This window comes from Orycteropus afer, unplaced genomic scaffold (genome assembly GCF_000298275.1).
Source record: "Orycteropus afer afer isolate SDZICR_OR568_19922 unplaced genomic scaffold, OryAfe1.0 scaffold00002, whole genome shotgun sequence".
Classification (NCBI taxonomy): domain Eukaryota; kingdom Metazoa; phylum Chordata; class Mammalia; order Tubulidentata; family Orycteropodidae; genus Orycteropus; species Orycteropus afer.
In genome coordinates this window covers 32,460,327-32,479,425 of record NW_006921589.1, presented here as the reverse complement: position 1 = coordinate 32,479,425, position 19,099 = coordinate 32,460,327, and the positions used below count along the sequence as shown (strand labels likewise).

General features: G+C 37.1%; 1 protein-coding gene across 1 annotated transcript in view; it reads right to left on the bottom strand.

Moving 5' to 3' along the window:
- Positions 1-19,099, bottom strand: part of C2CD6 (C2 calcium dependent domain containing 6) — a 190,900-nt gene that overhangs the window by 131,009 nt on the left and 40,792 nt on the right. Inside the window, exons 2-5 of the mRNA XM_007936057.1 lie at positions 10,131-10,217; positions 6,400-6,451; positions 4,730-4,875; positions 2,727-2,849 (exon numbers count right to left, since the gene is read on the bottom strand). Coding sequence (XP_007934248.1) covers positions 2,727-2,849; positions 4,730-4,875; positions 6,400-6,451; positions 10,131-10,217 — 408 coding nt within the window. The remainder of the gene's footprint in view (positions 1-2,726; positions 2,850-4,729; positions 4,876-6,399; positions 6,452-10,130; positions 10,218-19,099) is intronic.

The following is a 19,099-nucleotide window of genomic DNA, read 5'->3' as shown; positions in this document are numbered from 1 at the left end:
ACCTAAATATAATTCTTTTGAATTCCTTATTAGGTAATTCCACTAGCATTTCTTCATCTGGAAGATTCTCAGGCCCCATACTTTGGTCATTTGTTCATGGCATCTTGCCTTGTTTTTTTGTGTGATTTGGAGTTGTCTGTTGTCTCTGAGACACTGTAATGTTATTGTATTAATGTGTTGATTATATATTGTTTTGCTTCACCCTGCTTTTCTGTTTTGTTCTGTTTTAATACATTCAGGCAACAGGGCAGTCGTGTTACTCTGGTTGCTAGTTGACAGCACTGGGGCACTCACCATCAGTCTCTGGGCAGATCTGGTAGCAGGTGGGAGTGTGGGTTCATATCCCTGATCACTGATTGTGCAGAGCAGCTGAGGACAGGCTGGTCGGATGTTGGCTACCATCTGTCGTTGGTCTAGTAGTGCTGGAATGGATGGTGACACCTGCCCAGTGGGTGTGGCAGCAGGTTTGGGTGGGTATGTTTGGGTAGGGCCACTGATTCCCTACTTCTGGGGAAAGATAGAAAGGAATGAAGAAAAAAAAAAAAAAAAGGCTGTGGGAGGGGGTAGGAAAAAAAAGGTGGGGGAAGTGGGAAATCCTAAGAAAGAAAAAGAGGAAAAAGGAAAAAAAAGAAGAAAAGGAAGAAAAACAAACTACAAAAGCAAGAAACAAATGTGGCATAGTAGTAGTGCAAGTGATGGCCACCAAACACGGCTGTGTTGGCAATGTGGTACTCGCCCTGTGGGAGCATGCACCATTGAATATGCAGGGTCAGGGCAGCACTACTGAACAAAGAGGTGGTGAGAGGCAAGTACTCGCTCAGCTGGATCCAAAAAAATAAAAGGAGAAGTCCAAAAAAATAAAAGGAGAAGGAAAAGGAAAAAAATGGGGGGTGGGATAGTGGGAGAAAGAGAAAGAAGTGAAAATGAAAAAAAAAAAAAAAGGCAGGGAAGAGGAAAGGAATGAGAAGAAGGGAAGACAGAAAAAAGAGAAGAGAGAAGGAAAGAACAGGTGCAAGTGTTAGCTGCCACACACAGCTGCAGCCGAAACATGGGGTGTGCTCCCCGACTGCCCATGTTGCCTATACAGAAGGGTAGAAGTGCTGCTGGCCATGGAAGGGAGGGGCAGGAACAAAAAGAAAAGAGAAAAGAAGAAAGAGAGTGGAGAGGAAGAAAATAAAGAAGAGGAAAACCAGGGCTAAGAGGAAGACCTAAGAAGGAGGGGAGAGAAAAAAGAAAGAAAAAGCAGCATAGTACCATCAAAAGTGCCAGCCACCAAACATAGCTGTGCAGGAACACAGCCCTTGCTACTCCAAAGCACACACTTCCAACCAGGAAGTGCACTATTAACTTCATGGTCAGGGGATGAGCGGGACTCCCATTCTTGGGGAAGATGGAAGAACTAAGCGAAAAGATTTAAAAAAAAAAAAAAAAAGGGGCCTAGCACTGATAGTAGTTTGGCCTTAGGGTGTTGAAAGTGGGGAAGGCCCTGTCTCTGGTCACTGGGAGGTTGTGCAAAGTAAGTGGGGATGACACACCTCTCTGTTCACCTGATCACCAGTGTGGGTGCTGGTGCAGTCTCGGGCAAGTAGAGCTGGTTATCTGGTTCTTGTTGGGATGGAAACATAGCTTGCAATAATTCAAAACGGCCACACTGTGCCAGTTAGCAGTTTACCACTCTTTGCTCACTGTTTTGGTTCAGGCTCTTCCTCTCATCAGTATTTGATCTACTTTATCCTTTCTTATGAAGCTCTGGGATCCAGGATTGTTATCCATAGCTGTTTCCTTTGTTTTTTCAAGTCTTTGTTGTAGAAGGTTTGGATAGTGTATCTGCCTAGTCCTCCATCTTGGACCTGGACTCCCCACTAAACTTTTACCTAATTGTTTTAGTACTATTGCTAATTCTTGTATGAACTAATCATCGTTTATTACAGAGTTGCAAAAATTATAAAGAATTTGTAATTTTATCATTCTTTCTACATTCTTGTTTAAAAAACATTTCTGTTTTAAAAAACTTTTTTTTTTCATGTTCTTTTTTTCTTTTTTGAAGATCAACAAGGACTCATGGATTTTTCTTTTTTCAGAACATTGCAGTCATCTTTCTACTGTCCAAGTTATCCTGAAATTGGCTAGTGTATGCCCCTGCATTCTGGCTTCTATGTCTTTTTTATATAACTCCATTAGTCTTTGAGGGCTTCCTTGATTTATGTCTTAATACATATTCCCGAAAATCCTTCAGACTGCTTATATTTGTTCACAAATCAGAGTTCTTTTTCTCCGAGTCCAGGGCAACCATGATCACTGGGAAGTGAGAGAGATATGTACAAGCTCTACCCAAATCTTTGGCCAACACCAAACGACTCATGCTCGAGCAGGTAAGAAGCAGCCTAGGCAAGGAGAAAAGAACTCAACTTAAATCTGAGCTGCCACCCAAGAGACAGAGCTTGAGGTTAGAGTCATGGGTTAAAGGATTTCAGAAAACATTATATAATAAAACATGCTAAGTCATTTAGGTTCTATCAGTGTTATTCTGCAAAATAAAAGTCTACAAATATTATGGGGTTACCAAAAAATGTCTTCTTCTTCAAGCTAGAGAGAAGTGTGTTTATTAAGCATGCTTTGAAGGCAGATAATAAATAAAAGGTGTCTATCAGGTATCAATAAAGTGCAACAATTAATATCAACTGGAAAATGTATACCAAAGTGAGAAAATGGTTTTGATTACATACCTGAATTATTTCATAAAGGTGTACCTGAACACTCCCTAACAAAAGAGGATATTTTTGTGCAATTTCATATTCCATTAGTTCCAAGTAAACATTATTCCGCACATCCTCTTGACGTCTGGGAACCTCAACATCAAAATGTACATGAAACAAAGAGTTAAATTTGCAGCATGAATTCAGATTTAATGTCTGTGTAAATACATCCATAAACTATATTATATTGTGTGCATACCTAAGTATGTTTACTTATGTCACTAGCATTATAACTTCTCAACATCAAAATCACATAGCTCTTAACGCCAAGAACAGTCAGGAGGATCTTGTCTGTCTGTCTGATGTCAACGACGGTCTTTTGGAAACACTCATTGCCTACATTCTCTTTTTAACTCTGTACAAAAGTTCACACTCATCTCTCCACCGAAACTACATTACCAAAGGTTAAGCATCCAATATTCTTTTCAGTCTGCTTTTTTTTTTTTCAACCTTTGAAGAACATACACCATTGCCTCAACTAAAGCTTTCTTAACCTCAAACTCAGTACCACAATACTGGTATTTTGTGATCTTTAAAAATCCACACACTCTTTTGCTAATTAGAAAAAGATTCATGTCCACCACCCAAGGTGTCTTTCCATTGTGTACCTCCCCATAATTGTTATATTTGTGACTCTCTTCCCCTGAGAAATGAGGAAGAAAAGGAATTCAAGTCAATTTGTGACCAGCAGAGGAGTTAAGAGTGCAGGCTCCGTTTTTCAGCAATTTAGCACAAAGATCATTAGAACCAATCTGGCTGCTGGAAAACTAGAAATACAGAATATTTAAAACATTTTATTGAAAGCATAAAAGAGGTTGTGAACTGGTATGGAATAATCATGTAAAACTCCAAAAGGTAAACCAGATCCTGAAGTTGTGCTTGCCCTGGAGGCATTCCCCAACCACGTAAACTAGAACTGCAGTTTTTAAGGCCTGGAAGGCAAAGAAAAGACAGGCAAAGACATGTCCTCCAAACTTCCTCCCATAAATTGACGAACCCAAAAGGCTATCCATGGCCTCAGTCAACAGAGGAGACTTTCTCCCAACTCTTCCATGGGAGGCTGTGAGAAAGGCTTCCATTGCAGAGAGGGGCAAGTCTCTGAGAAGGTGGACACAAAACTGGTCCACGTGGAACTGCAGCCACACTCATATACCCTGGATGATACAAAAATCCTCAAGCCTGGGATTGAGTCTGAAGTGGTCTCAAACTGGTAATGGCCTGGGGTGAGTTTGAAGCAAACACAAATTTTCCTTACAGCTAAAACCTTCATCACGGACCTCAAAGAAATCTCAAAAATAATTTTCCAAGAAAATTAGCAGATCATTGCAGCAATTTCAGATTTCCATCCATAGCACTCACCTGCCTAGGTCTGGCTACTTTAAAAAATACCTTTTCAATTTTCACTTAATAATCAATATATTATAACACTGGTAAATAAATGTCTTTGTATATCTGAAATATTAACCAAACATGTACTGCAATTCCTCCAAAATATGTATATGTGTATGTGTGTATACATAAAGTTGTGTATGTACATATGTGTGTTTATATTTATATATATATGCATGTGTATTTATATATATATATATATTCTAGAGAGAGAGAGAGAGAATGTGTGTGGGTGCGCATGTATATCAGGAGAACACAGGAGAGGAGGAAATGGGGAGGACATGAGAAAGAAAGGGGAGAGAAGGGTAGATAGGAGGCAAAGAGTTATACATGTGTGAAAAACACTCAAGAACACAGATAGTAACATCTCAGGGAAGAAGTCCACCAAGATCATGCATTTTTGCAGTGAGCTATGTAAATAAAAAGGCCAATATAACCCATAGTATCAAAATCGAATACTGTCAAATACCAAACAAAAAGACACTGTTTTTCTTTCCAAACCACTTAAAAAAAATCTAATTAGCATAGAACATTATTAACTATAAAAATATATTCTATATAGAGAAGAGAACTTTAAACATTACCTGTACAGAAAAATATTTCACTTCATCAAACTTAATTACATGTTTTTCACTGCTTTTGGATAGCAAGGCACACATTTTTGTACATTTCACAACATTGTTGACAGTGATGCGAATGAATATATTAGTGTAGTATGATTTTAAAGAGACTGAAAATAGAGTGCTATTTAGGAAGCAAATTTTGTTGTAATTGAGCAATGACACATTATAAAATTAATCCACTAAACAACTCAGTCCAAAACCTAAGACTTAATCAAGTAGGTAGAGAAGCTAATTATAATGCACATTAAAAAACAGAAAAAAGTCTTTTAAAATAGTATTTTTGCCCATCACTGGTAAGCACAATATAGTAGGAAAAGAAAGTGATTCTTCCTTAGATCAATTATTATATTTTTATTCTCATATTTCTATAATTGTTTTGAAAAATTCTCTCTGGTGGCGTAGTGCCTAAGGCATCTGACTGCTAACCAGAAGGCTGGCGGTTCAAACTCACCAGCCACTCCTCGGAAGGGAGGTTGGGCAATCTACTTCCATAGTGATACCGCCTTGGAAACCCAAGGAGGGGTTGCTATGAGTCGAATCTGACTCGATGGCAAACACAGTAACAACAAAAAACATTTGCAATACCTAGTTGGAATTTTTGCTAAGCATAATTATGTAGAAATTTAAAAAAAATCAAAAGTGTTGAACTGAGAATATTTTATTTTTAAGCAACAAAATTTAAAGGAAAGTGTTCTACACGCTAATTCACTTCACTCTGTACTTCACTTATACTATACTGTCCTATATATTGTTTTTCTCATAGTACTTCATGCATTAAATTTTTTTTTCATGTTTAAAAGAATCATCTTCAATCCTTCTCTTTACATAGAACACTCTCTAATAGTCTCTCTATACAGAAAAGAAAAACACCCAAAAAGGCTCCATAATGAGGCTAGTTTTATGCCATAAAAAAATCTAAGAAGTATTCAGTTTATTTAAAAGCACAAATATATAAAAATCGTTTTAAAAATGGCCAAAGGAAGCACAATTATTACTTATAAATAAGTGGCATTATTATCCAAAGATTATATATCATTCCTTTAACTTATAGGGTGATTGAGATGGATTACAGATGGCTGAAAATCTTTTGTCACTCCTCACATCAAAAAGTGGCATTTATTTCCCCTGCCTTTGAATCTGAACTGGCCCTGTGACCACAGAACACAATGGAAGTGATCAGGGCCAGGACTACGATGGAGTATGAAAGGAACACACCTAGCATGTAAAATTTAAGGGGATACCAAAACTTCAGTAATCAAGATAAATAACATTTTATATAGTTTTCTAAAATAAAAATTAACCCCCTCTTCCCTCACCTCCCAGAAATAGTGAAAAAGCTCTGTGACTCTATGTAAAAGAGAAAGAGCCAAGAATTCCAGCATTCCAGCTGAATCCGGCCTTCCAGGCACGCTGGACAAGCCCCAAATACATGCCATTTTAGATATTCCAGAAGACTACCGTCCCAGCTGTAATAGAACAGAAGTACCACCAAGTCAATGTACAGATTGTTATTGGTAGGAAAACGGATAATATTTTGAGCCTCTAGGTTTTGGAGTGGTTTGTAACACAGCAACAGGTAACTGAAACAGTGATATATGATTATAGTATGGTTCAATCAAAAGAAAGGATACTCTGAGGTGCAAAATGTCTGCAGTTCTTTACATGAATAGCCAGGCAGCCAACCTAAAACAATCAACACAAAGACACAGATAATGAATATATTAAAAAGTTAACTTATCTTCCATTTCACTCTAACATAACTATATTTTTTAAAAATAAAATTCCACTTTTTTGTTGGTTTTTGTCATCAGAAATATCTAGCTATTGGAAAGCAGAAATACAAGAAGAAAAATAGGCAGGGTTTGTTCAAACTAAACAAAATTAACAAGAATACAAAGCAAAAGAATGGTTCATTATTAACTTAAATCTGACCACCACTCTTTGAATTGTTCTTATGTTACTTGAGAACTGATCAAATATAGTGTTTCAGATAAGCCAACATCCTAAAGCCACTCTATTCATTCAACAGTCATTGAACTATAACACAGCAGAAGCTATGAAATATTCATTCTCTCCTGTAAGAGATGTTTCTAAATATTAAATAAAATTGTATCTTGTATTTAATCATAAAATCAAATACAAAATAAATGCAGAAACAATTAAATACTAATATGCAATATTAACCAAATATATGACCATGTTTAGTCTTAAAAACAAAGTAAAAGGGAGGCAGTGAGAATGGAGAGTTATTGATTAATGCATAGAGTTTGGGGTGATTAAAATGTTTTGGGAATAAAGACAGTTGCATATATACAAAAAAAATAAAAATGGTAGCAATATTGTATTAAACTTTATAAAACAAAGTGCATAGCCCAACAGTATTTTTAAATGTAATGTAACTAATTTTAGAGAATTTATTTTAAAAGAATGTTAGTGGAATATGTGAAAAGGAGGCTAGCATTCAATATTTAATTAAAAGACCATGTATCTAAATCATGAAATCCTAAAGAAGAAACTACGGTGTTCTAATTCTCAGGGAACTATATAGGTACTTATTGTTATATCAAAGCAAAGTTCTAATTTTTCAGGTTCAAAGGGGGTAGTGCATATTGCTTAACCTAAAGAAAATTTGAAATGGTATTGCCATAGGGGATACCATAAATCATTGTTTATTTCTTAAAATTGGGTTGTGCATAAGCAGGGAGGTGTAGTTTCCATTCCATCTGCTTCTACAACTCTGTGTTACATAAGTCTATAAATTAACATTCTGAAATAAAATATTGACTAATGACAGATCCACCTGTCAAGTGTCTCAGCATGAAGCCATGGGCAACTAATCTTTTACATATTTCAATAGCTCTTTATACTTTTAAATAATAGATTCACATATTACAGAAGAGAGAATAGATTTCTGTTCAATATGGAAAAAGACTTGACACTCAAAAATATAATAACGACCCTTCACAGATTGCAGTTAACAAATGTTGCCTGAGATTCTGAGATGAACCCTTCCATGGCCCAAAGAAATGACCATGTCAACACTTTCACCCTCAAACACTCCCAAACGTGCAATTAATACAGGAAAGTAACCAGAAAGTTGTTCATCACAGAATTCTCCAATTTTAAGACACAGTTTTTCTACATTTTTTTTTTCTGAAAATGTGATAAAACTATCAGAAACAAAAGTAGGTTGAGATGTAGTTATCACTGTGTACATATGGACACACCAGGCAAATCCCTCAGAATAAATCACAGAACTCTCAAAGAGAAATAGTGTAACCAAATTATACATTGTGAGGTGCTATAAGTCACATGGAGCTCTGGTAGTGTAATGCCTAAGGCACTTGACCAATAACCAGAAGGCTGGCGGTTCAAACCCACCAGCCACTCCTCAGAAGGAAGGTTGGGCAATCTACTTCCCTAGTGATACCGCATCGGAAACCCAAGGAGGGGTTACTTTGAGTTGGGTCCGACTCAACAGCACATGACAACAACAACAACAACAACATAAGTCACATGCCAAACATCTCTTTTTCAAAAATTTCCAGCTGATTCTTGAAGGAAACTATTTAATGTTGACCTAAAATCAAACTCAATACCATCAAGTCGTTCTCCACTCATAGTGACACCTCCTTGGGTTTCCGAGGTGGTATGTCTATGGAAGTAGATTGCCCAATATTCCTTCCGAGGAGTGGCTGGTGGGTTTGAACCGCCAGCCTTCTGGTTAGCAGTCAAATGCCTTAGGAATTGGATGATAGTTAAAAGCATATACAGCTTTCTGGAGAACACTGCCCCAACCCTGCAAACTGTTGCCACCTAGCTGGCACCATAATGATGTCTTTAGATGGCCATTCCATCATTCTATCAAGCAAGCTCTTCAAGATGATAGGGAACTTGGTAAGACCAGTAAATCCCATGAGCATTGACCCATTGCCACACTTCATTTGCTGTGAGCCCAGTGTTCCCTGGAGATCTCCACATGTGTCGGTATCTTTCCTTGTCCTAGGAAGTTTTCAGTACAGGGACTCCAAGTTCAAAGGATACATTCTGCTCCCTCTCTTCTTTCTTGGTAGTAATATATTCCTTTCTCTCTGATAGCTTCTCTCTCTTTTTATCTACTATAAGATAAAAGGTGGTGCAGGCCACACCCCAGGGAAACTCCCTTTATATCAGGTTAGATGCATCCCACCTTAATCCTACCTCATTAACATAACAAACATAACCTAATCCTCTTTAACATAACCTAATCCTGCTTCATTAACCAAAGTCAGAGGTTAAGATTTACAGTGTATCACAAAATGGAGTATAATCACACAATACTGAGAATCATGACCTAGCCAAGTTGACACATATTTTGGGGGTACATAATTAAATCCATGATAAAGGCTTATATTCCAACTTTGACTGTAATAGAGGGAACAAAGCTTTATATAATTATACGGGAAAACATACACCATGATCATTTTGTAAAAACAAAATTTGTACATTAATAATCTTTCTTCTCACTCCTGAAAGCTAGTATTAAATTTACCATACATTTTTACAATCAAGGAAACAGACTAGTATATGACAGAAAATAACAAAGAGGAACAAGAGAAACCTATTTTATACCCATCAACTATTCTAATAGTGTTCAAATAATAAAATATAACTGTAAAAGAAGGCTACAATATTTGACAATTTTAAATGTACACAGATCAGCATGTCCTATACTCTGAAGCACCCAAAATAGAACAATAGATTTTTCTGGGTCTTACCCTATACTAGATCCTACCTGTGTGTGTGTTTGTGAATGGGGATGCATGTGTGTGATGATGAATGTGTCTTCTTCTCTTCCTGGGATTTTGTTTTGTTTCTCACAGGGTGGAGAGGTGGGAATCAATTTTCAAACTGTAGCTCAAAGGTTCCTAAATCTGACAGTGAATATAATCACTTGAAGAGCACAGTAAAAATACTGATTTCAGACCTCACACCTAAAGATCCTAATCTTAGGTGAAACTCAAGAAATCAATATTTTTGAATCAATATTTTACAAAAAGTATTGAGGTGATTCTGATTTAACTAGAGTTGTAGAATGTATAGAAAACATTATTTCTATGAATCAGGATGTTTTCTGTAATGTCAGTGATTAATACAATTTTTCTAATTCCTCAGAATAAATCACAGCAATTTCAAACAAATGGTGTGAATTAATTATGTATTGTTAGGAGCTATCAGTCACATGCCATTTTCCAAAAAATGAAAAGCTCATGCATATATTACTAAGAGGACCATTCTTTTTGATTACTAAATAATAAACATCAACTACACTTCATATAAAAAAAACTTTGTACATATTTTTTGAGGTGCTAATCATTCTTACCACATCCCCAAATGGCACCAAAGTTGGCATTTCAGGTAGTACTTCCGTTTCTTTATTCTCAGACCCTTTAAGAGTTTTTTTCAGCATCTACAACATAAATAAATGACTTCAGAAAGAAAAGAAGAACATAACTATATTAAAGGTTAATTCAATTAAACAAATATTTTATGAGTATCTAGTAAATATCAAATACTATTCTAGGTAGTGGGAAAGTAATATGATTTTAAAAAACCATCCCTACCCTTATAAATTTGTCAATAAGTTAGCAGATAAAACAAAAATATATATGATTAAATATAAAATCATTAAGGGAATCATGACAAAAAAGTACATTATAGTATGAACAAAGAGCTCTTCAGTTAAGAGATTGAACATATAGTGAGATACCTTCAAAAGTTTATAATGAGAGTCTTAAATAGAATAGGAAAAAAAAATGTAGAACAAAACTCAACTTCCTATTTAAAAAAAAAAGAAAAAAAGGCCAAACCTACTAGACCAATAGAGACTAGAGAACACCCAAAACTGTCACCCTAAAATACCCTATACACTTGGAATTGAAGCTATTTCTGCAGGTCATCTTTCAGTCAAATATAAGATTGGTTTATACAATAAATAGTATCACCCATGAATAATGTGCTGCCTTAAACAATTAACTATATAAGATCAAACCCCTCAACAGTTACCCAAAACCGAAGGTAGAAGGCAAGGAGGGGAAGGGAAGCTTATCAAGGGAACCAGAATAAGCAGAATGGAAATAATGAGAATGCTGACACATTGCAAAAATTATAACCAATGTTATGGGACAATTTGTATAAAAATTGTTCAATGGGAACCTAATTTGCTGTGTGAACTTTCACCAAAAACACAATATAAAATATTACGTAAAAAAAAAAAAAATTATAAGGAGAGAGTTCCAATTGGCCTTAGTTTGGGAGCCACCTTGAATGAAATCTCTCCTCAAAATAAATAAATAAATAAAGTCAACAAGGAGTACAAATAAAATATGATCCACGCCTCTGGCATTACTAGGAGAGGGAACATTACAGATTTCAAAATCCTCTAAGTGGAGAAATAAAAAAAAAAATTCAACAGAGTTGTCACCGAAGTGCCTGTCACCATTACAAACCTATGGGAACAGAAAGCAAGAAAAAAAGAAGTCTTAACAGACTCTGTGGAGAAGAGTCAAGAGGAGCAGAGAATACAAGGAAGCATGGACAAAATCATCCCAAGAGAGTTCAACTTTGTCTTGATTCCTTAGTGCTGCTATAATAGAAGTATCACAAGTAGATGGCTTTAAACCAAAATTTACTTCCTCAAATTTTTGGAAGCTAGAAATCTGAATTCAGGACACCAACTCTAGAAAGAAAAAGCTCTCTGTGTTGGTGTTGGGGAAAAATCCTTCTTTCATCTTCTAGAGCCTCAACTTTCTTCAGTTCCATGACAATCTCCACATGGCATCTATCTTTCCCCTATTTGTGCTTGCTTGTGTCCATGTCTACTCTGTTCTTTATATCATTCAGAAGTGATTAGGTTTAGGACATGCCCACACTGATATAATGTCATTAACATAACAAAACCTTATTCTCAAATGGGATTACATCCACAGTTTTAAAAAACCAAGACTAAACTCCCTGCTGTTGAGTTGATTCCAATTCATAGTGAACCCTTCTGGGTTTCCAAGGCAGTAAATCATTACAAAAGTAGAGTGCCTGTATAGTATTAGATTCAGTGAAGGAAAAGAAAGAGAGCAGGCTAAACAACTGGGGGGGAAATGGCAGGCCTGCCCAGCTGGCAGAAAATAAACAAGACCTAGAGCAGGAGACAGAGCAGAGGAGAAAGAAAGAAAAGAAAAAACAAAAAAACACCATGGAACCCACAGGCGCCAGGGATTCAGAATAGCCTCACTGGGTGTTTTGCGAGGTGAGCTGGGACTTTGTGGGGGAGCAAAGATCTTGTGGGCAAACAGATCAAGACCCACCTACACACACACCTTGACTTGAGCTGCCAACAAGTCCACAGTGGAGGGGGAGAGGGAGAAGTGCCTTCTGAGCTGACAGAGCCCTGGAACAGGTGCAAACCAGTGAGCTTCGGCTCATCTCCCAGAAAATCTTTGTGATCTGGATTGAATCTGTACACTCGGTTTCTGCTGCTAGTTGGTCCACCTGGAGAGAGGTGGAACTTTCTTTCCTTCTGGACTACTTCTGGATTGGAATCTCCCAGGCACCATCCTCAGCAGAGGCCCCCAAAAGAAGCCTAGCTACCCTGCCCATGCCTGCAGTACTAACTGATTTTTCTTGCCCCAAGCAGAAAACTTCTTTCAGCCTTTCTATCCTGGCATGCCCTTCTGACATTGTTTGTTTGTTTTTCCTTTTCTCTTTTCCCTTTTCTCCCTACCTTGTGCAACAGGCACTAGGCAACCTCCACTAGGCAACCCTAACTACTACAGATGGTAGACAATACCTGTTCATCCTAACATCAAAGCCTATTCACAATGAACAGAGACCTGCATCCACAGCCCTACCAGTGATTGCACCAACACAGACAGTGCTGGAGAGTGATCCAGTAAAGCTGAGTCAATAACCAAAGAAGCTCACCTGCTATACCCTCCCGGATATAGTAAAACACAAAACCAGTGTGAAACAAATCAATACATAGCTAACAATTAAAGACAACAACTTCAAAATGTCTAGGAAATAACAGACAACCTCAAAAAAAGGACAAGATAACAGGAACAAAAGTCCAGAGTAAAGAATTATGTGTCTTAGAGGAAAAACAAGCAATAGAACTATCTAAGAAAGAAGTCCAAAGGTATATACATATAGAAGCCTCCAAGAGCTCACAGAAACCATAAACAGAAACAGAGAGAAGACAGATGGTACCCTGGAAGAATTCAGAAAAATCATTCAAGAACAAAGTAATAAGATATATACTCAATTAGAATGCATACAAAAACAACAATTAGAAATACAGAATATGAACACTAAAATTACAGAGATAAATAACATGGTGGAAGGACAAAATAATAGACTAGAACTAGGTGAAGAATGCATTTTCCAGCTAGAAGACAGATCCCTTGATGCCTGCCTGTATGAAGAAAAATCCAAACAAAGATTGAAAATAAATGAAGAGAACCTAAGAGTTATATGGGACAACATGAAAAGAAACAATATATGCCTGATTGGAATACCAGAACAAGAGGAGGCAAAAAAAAAAAAAAAAAAAATCACTGAGAAATTTGTCGAAGACTTGCTGACAGAAAGTTTCCTCCATCTCATGAAGGAAGAAAAGATATCTGTCCAAGAAGCTCAACGAACCCCAAACAGGATAGACCCCAAGAGAAAGTCACCAAGACATATCATAATTAAACTTTCCAAAACCAAAGAAAAAGAAAGCAGCAGCGTGGGAAAAAATGAAATGTCACCTACAATGGACAACCAATAAGACTAAGCTCTGATTTCTCAGCAGAAAGCATGCAGGCAAGAAGACAGAGGGATGGCATATATGAAACCTTGAAGAAGAAAAACTTCCAACCAAGAATACTTATCCAGCCAAACTGTCCCTCAAATATGAAGGTGAAATCAAGACATTCTCAAACAGAAGTTAAGGGAGTTTGTCAAAGAGAGACTAACCCTACAAGAAATGCTAAAGGGAGTCCTTCCAATAGAGGACCCACAACAGAGAACAACAAATTAAAAACAAGATACGGGACACCACTACCTAGAAACCAAGTCAGAAAAAGATTCTCAAAATAAGCTCATAAGAAATGTACATAGAGAAATAAAGGAGTCAATGGGCTGATGATACCAACAACAAAGCAAATAGAAGGAACAAAAGTTTTAATTACAAAACTTCCAAATGGAGAGGAAGACAGGACTGTATCTTTATAGAACAGACTGTTTCAAATTTAGGGAGATGAGAATTATTTCAGGGTAACCACAAAGATAATTAACAATCCTCCTAAGCAGGAAAAAGGAAAAACATAAGGATTAGTAAGCACAAACCCAGCAATGATGAAGAAACAAGAAAAAACACTTGATAACAAAATGAACTCAGCGCAGAAAAATAATTGGAACAAGAAATGCACTAACAACACAACAAAAAGCGCAATAGAATGACAGCAGTAAATTCATACCTATCACTAATTATACTCAGTGAGAATGGACTAAATGCACCAGTCAAAATAAAGAAGTGGCAGATTGGATAAGAAAAGAAGACCCATAGATATGCTGCCTACAAAAGACCCACTTTAGATACAAAGATAAAAATATATTAAAAATTAAAGGGTGGAAAAAAATACACCAAGCTAATGGCAACCAAAAAAGAGTAGGAGTGGCAATACTAATTTCCAATAAAGCAGACTTTAAGGTGAAAAACAGCATAAGGGACAAAGTAGTACACTGTATGATGCTAAAAGGGTCGACTGACCAAGAGGACATTACCATAATAAATATCTATGCACCCAAAGAAAAAGTTCCAAAATACATAAAGCAAATATTAACTGAATTGAAAGAAAAAATAGAAAACTGCCATCAGGCCAGATCTGACTTATAGCAACCCCTCCTTGGGTTTCCAAGGTGGTATCACTATGGAAGTAGATTGCCCAACCTTCCTTCTGAGGAGTGGCTGGTGGGTTTGAACTGCCAGCCTTCTGGTTAGCAGTCAAATGCCTAAGGCACTATGCCACCACAGCTCCCCTACTATAGCACTGGTAGTAGTAGTAGTAGTTGTTGTTGTTATGTTCTGTCAAGTCAGACCAAGCTCATAGTGACCCATCCTTGGGTTTCTGAGGCCACATCACTACAGAAGTAGATTGCCCAACCTTCCTTCTGAGGAGTGGCTGGTGGGTTTGAACTGCCAGCCTTCTGGTTAGCAGTCAAGTGCCTTAGGCACTATGCTAGAGACTTTAATACACCACTTTCAAAGAGGGACAGAACAACTGGAAAAAAGCTCAACAAAGATACAGAAAAACTCAACCACAATCAACCAACATGACCTCAGAGACATATACAGAGCACTCCACCCAACATAAACACAATACACATTTTTCTCCAATGTACATGTATCATTCTCCAGAACAGACCTTAAGTTAGGACACAAACAAGCCTCAATAAATTCAAAAACATTGAAATACTACAAAGCATCTTCTCAGATCACAATCCATAACATTTCCAACACCCATTCCTGTTAAAATTAGAAATCAATAAAAGGAAGACCAAGGGAAAAAAAAAAAAACCAAATATGTGGAAACTGAATAATACACTGCTCAAAAACTACTGGGTAACAGAAGAAATAAAATGTGAAATAAATAGATTCTTGGAAACAAATGAGAATGAAAATACAACTTACCAAAACCTATGGGACACAGTGAAAGCAGTACTCAGAGGTCAATTTATAGCAATAGATGTACACATCAAAAAAGAGGAAAGAATAAAAAATCAATACTTTAACTCAACAACTCCAACAATTAGAAAAAGAGCAACAAAAGAAACCTACAGTACCCAGAAGTAAGTAACTAATAAAGATCAGAGAAGAAATAAACTAAGCAGAAAAAAGAGAGAGAGAAAAAAATCAACAAAACTAGAAGCTGGTTCTTCAACAAGATTAACAAAATTGATAAATCTAACAAAGGAAAAGAAAGTGAAGATGCAAATAACACAAATAATAAATGAAAAGGGTGATATCACAACAGAACCAACTGAAATTTAAAAAATAACAGAATATTATGAAAACTGTACTCAACAGATTTGGGAACTTAGAAGAGATGGACAAGTTTTTAGAAACAAAAGACCTACCTAAACTATTCCAGTCAGAGATAGAATATTTGAACAGACCCTAAACAAAGAAGAAGTTGAACAGGTCATGAAAAAATCTCTCTCCCCACCCCCAAAAAAAAAGTCCTGGCCCAGATGACCTCACTGGAGAATTCTACCAAACGTTCAGGGAAGAATTAATGCCTATACTACTTAAACTATTCCAGAACACAGAAAAAGATGGACTACTCCCAAATTAATTCTATGAAGTAAGCACAACACTGATACCAAAACCAGGGAAAGAAATCACTAAAAAGGAAAACTACAGACATATATTCCTCATGAAGACGCAACAATCTTCAACAAAATCCTAGTCAACAGAATCCAACAACATATCAAAAAAACTAATATATCATGACCAACAGGGATTCATATCAGGTATGCAAGGATGGTTCAACATCAGAAAAACAATCAATGCAATCCACTACATAAACAACAACAACAAAAAAAAAAAACCCATATGATCCTATCAATTGATGTAGAAAAGGCATTCGACAAAATCCAACACCCATTCCTGTTCAAAACTCTCAGCAAAATAGGGATATAAGGGAAAATCCTCAACATAATAAAGGGCATATAAGCAAAACCAACAGCCAACATTGTTGTAAATGGAGAAAGACTCAAAGCATTCCGCTTGCAAATGGGAACTAGACAAGGATGCCCTCTATCACCGCTTCTATTCAACATTGTATTGGAAGCCCCAGCCAGGGCAATAAGACAAGAAAGAGAAATAAAAAGCATCCAAATTGGCAAAGAAGTAAAGCTTTCCCTATTCACAGATGACATGATCCTATACATAGAAAACCCAAGGGACTCAGCAAAAAAATTACTAGAACTAATAGAAACGTTCATCAAAGTGGCAGTATAAAGGTCAATGTACAAAAATCAGTTGGATTCCTCTACATCAACAAAGAGGTCTCTGAAAAAGAAATAAGGAAAACAATATCATTCACAATAACTACTATAAAGATAAAACACTTAGGAATAAATCTTACCAGGGACACAAAAGACCTATACAAAGAAAACTACAAAACACTACTGCAGGAAACTACAAGGGATCTACGTAAATGGAAGAATTTGCATTGTTCATGGATAGGAAGACTGAATATTGTGAAAATGTCAATACTACTCAAAGCAGTCTACACATTCAATGTAATCCTGACCCAGATTCCATCAACAGTTTTCAAGGACATGGAAAAACCAACTACTAACTAATTTCATGTGGAAAGGAAAGAGGCCTCGGATAAGCAAAGTGCTGCTGAAGAAGAAAAATAAAGCAGGAGGTCTCACACTCCCAGGCCCCAAAACCTACTATACAGCCACAGTAGTCAAAACTGTGTGGTATTGGTATAATGATAGAGAGATAGACCAATGGAACAGAATGAAAAACTCAGAAATAGACCTACTAATCTATGAAGAGCTGATCTTTGACAAAGGTCCAAAACCCATTAAATGGGGGAGAGTGAGCCTCTTTAACAAATGGTGCTGGCAAAACTGGATATCCACTTGTGGAAAAACGAAACAAGACCCATATCTCACACATACACAAGAACGAACTCAAGTTGGATCAAAGACTTAAATGTAAAACCCAAAACCATAAAGCTTATCAAAGATAAAATAGGGGCAAATCTATGGGCCCTTATTTATGGCATAAATAGACTACCAAGCATAACCCAAAAAGCACAGGTAGTGGAAGAGAAACTAGATGACTGGGACCTTTCAAAAATTAAATTCTTAAGTCCATCTAAAGAATTCTCCAAAAGGGTAAAAAGAGAACCTACAGATTGGGGAAAAAAAAAAAAATTGGCTATTATATATCTGACAAGGGACTCATCTCCAAAATTTATAGAAAACTTCAGCACCTCAACACCAAAGAGACAAACAACCCAATTCAAAAGTAGGCAAAGGAAATGAACAGACACTTCACTAAAGAGGATATACAGGTAGCCAACAAACACATGAGGAAATGCTCATGATCATTAGCCATTTGTTGTTGTTGTTAGGTGCCATTGAGTTGTCTCTGACTCATACCGACCCTATGTACAACAGAACGAAACACTGCCAGTGCTGAGCCAGGTCCACAATTCTTGCTATACTTGAGCCCACTGCTGCAGCCACTGTGTCAATCCATCATGTTGAGGGCCTTCCCCTCTTTCACTGACCCTCCACCTTACCAAGCATGACATCCTTCTCCAGGGAATGGTCCCTTCTGAAAACATGACCGAAGTATGTGAGACGAAGTCTGGCCATTCTCACCTCCAAGGAGCATTCTGGCTGCACTTCTTCCAGGACAGACCTGCTAGTTCTTTTAGCAGTCCATGGTACTTTCAGCATTCTTCACCAACACCAGAGCTCAAAAGCATTGACTCTTCTTCAGTCTTCCTTATTCATTGTCCAGCTCTCACATGCATATGAGGCGATTGAAAATACCATGGCTTGTGTCAGGCACACCTTGGTCCTCAAGGAGACATCTTTGCTCTTCAGCACTGAAAGAGGTCCTTTGCAGCTGATTTGCCCAGTGCTATACATCATCTGATGTCCTGACTGCTGCTTCCATTGGGGTCGATTGTAGAACCAAGCAATATGAAATCTTTGACAATTTCAATCTTTTCTCCATTTATCGTAATGCTGCTTTTAGGCCCAGCTGTGAGGATTTTTGTTTTCTTTATATTGAGATGTAATTCATACAGCAGACTGTATTCTTCAATCTTCATCAGTAAGAACTTCAAGTCATCCTCACTTTCAGCAAGCAAAGTTGTTAGCATATCACAGGTTGTTAATGATTCTTCCTCGTTCTTCTTCATACAGACCAGCTTCTCAGATTATTTGCTCAGCATACAGATTGAATAAGTATGGTGAAAGGATACAACCGTGATGCACTCCCTTCTTGATTTTAAACCATGCAGTGTTCCCTTTTTTTGTTTGAACAACAGCCTCTAGGTCTATGTACAGGTTCCTCATGAGTACAATTAAGTGTTCTGGAATTCCCATTCTTCTCAATGTTATCCACAATCTGTTATGATCCACACAATCAAATGCTTTTGCATAGTCAATAAAACATAAATAAACATCTTTCTGGTATTCTTTGCTTTGAGCCAAGATCCATCTGACATCATCAATGATATCCCTCATTCCACGTCCTCTTCTGAATCCAGCCTG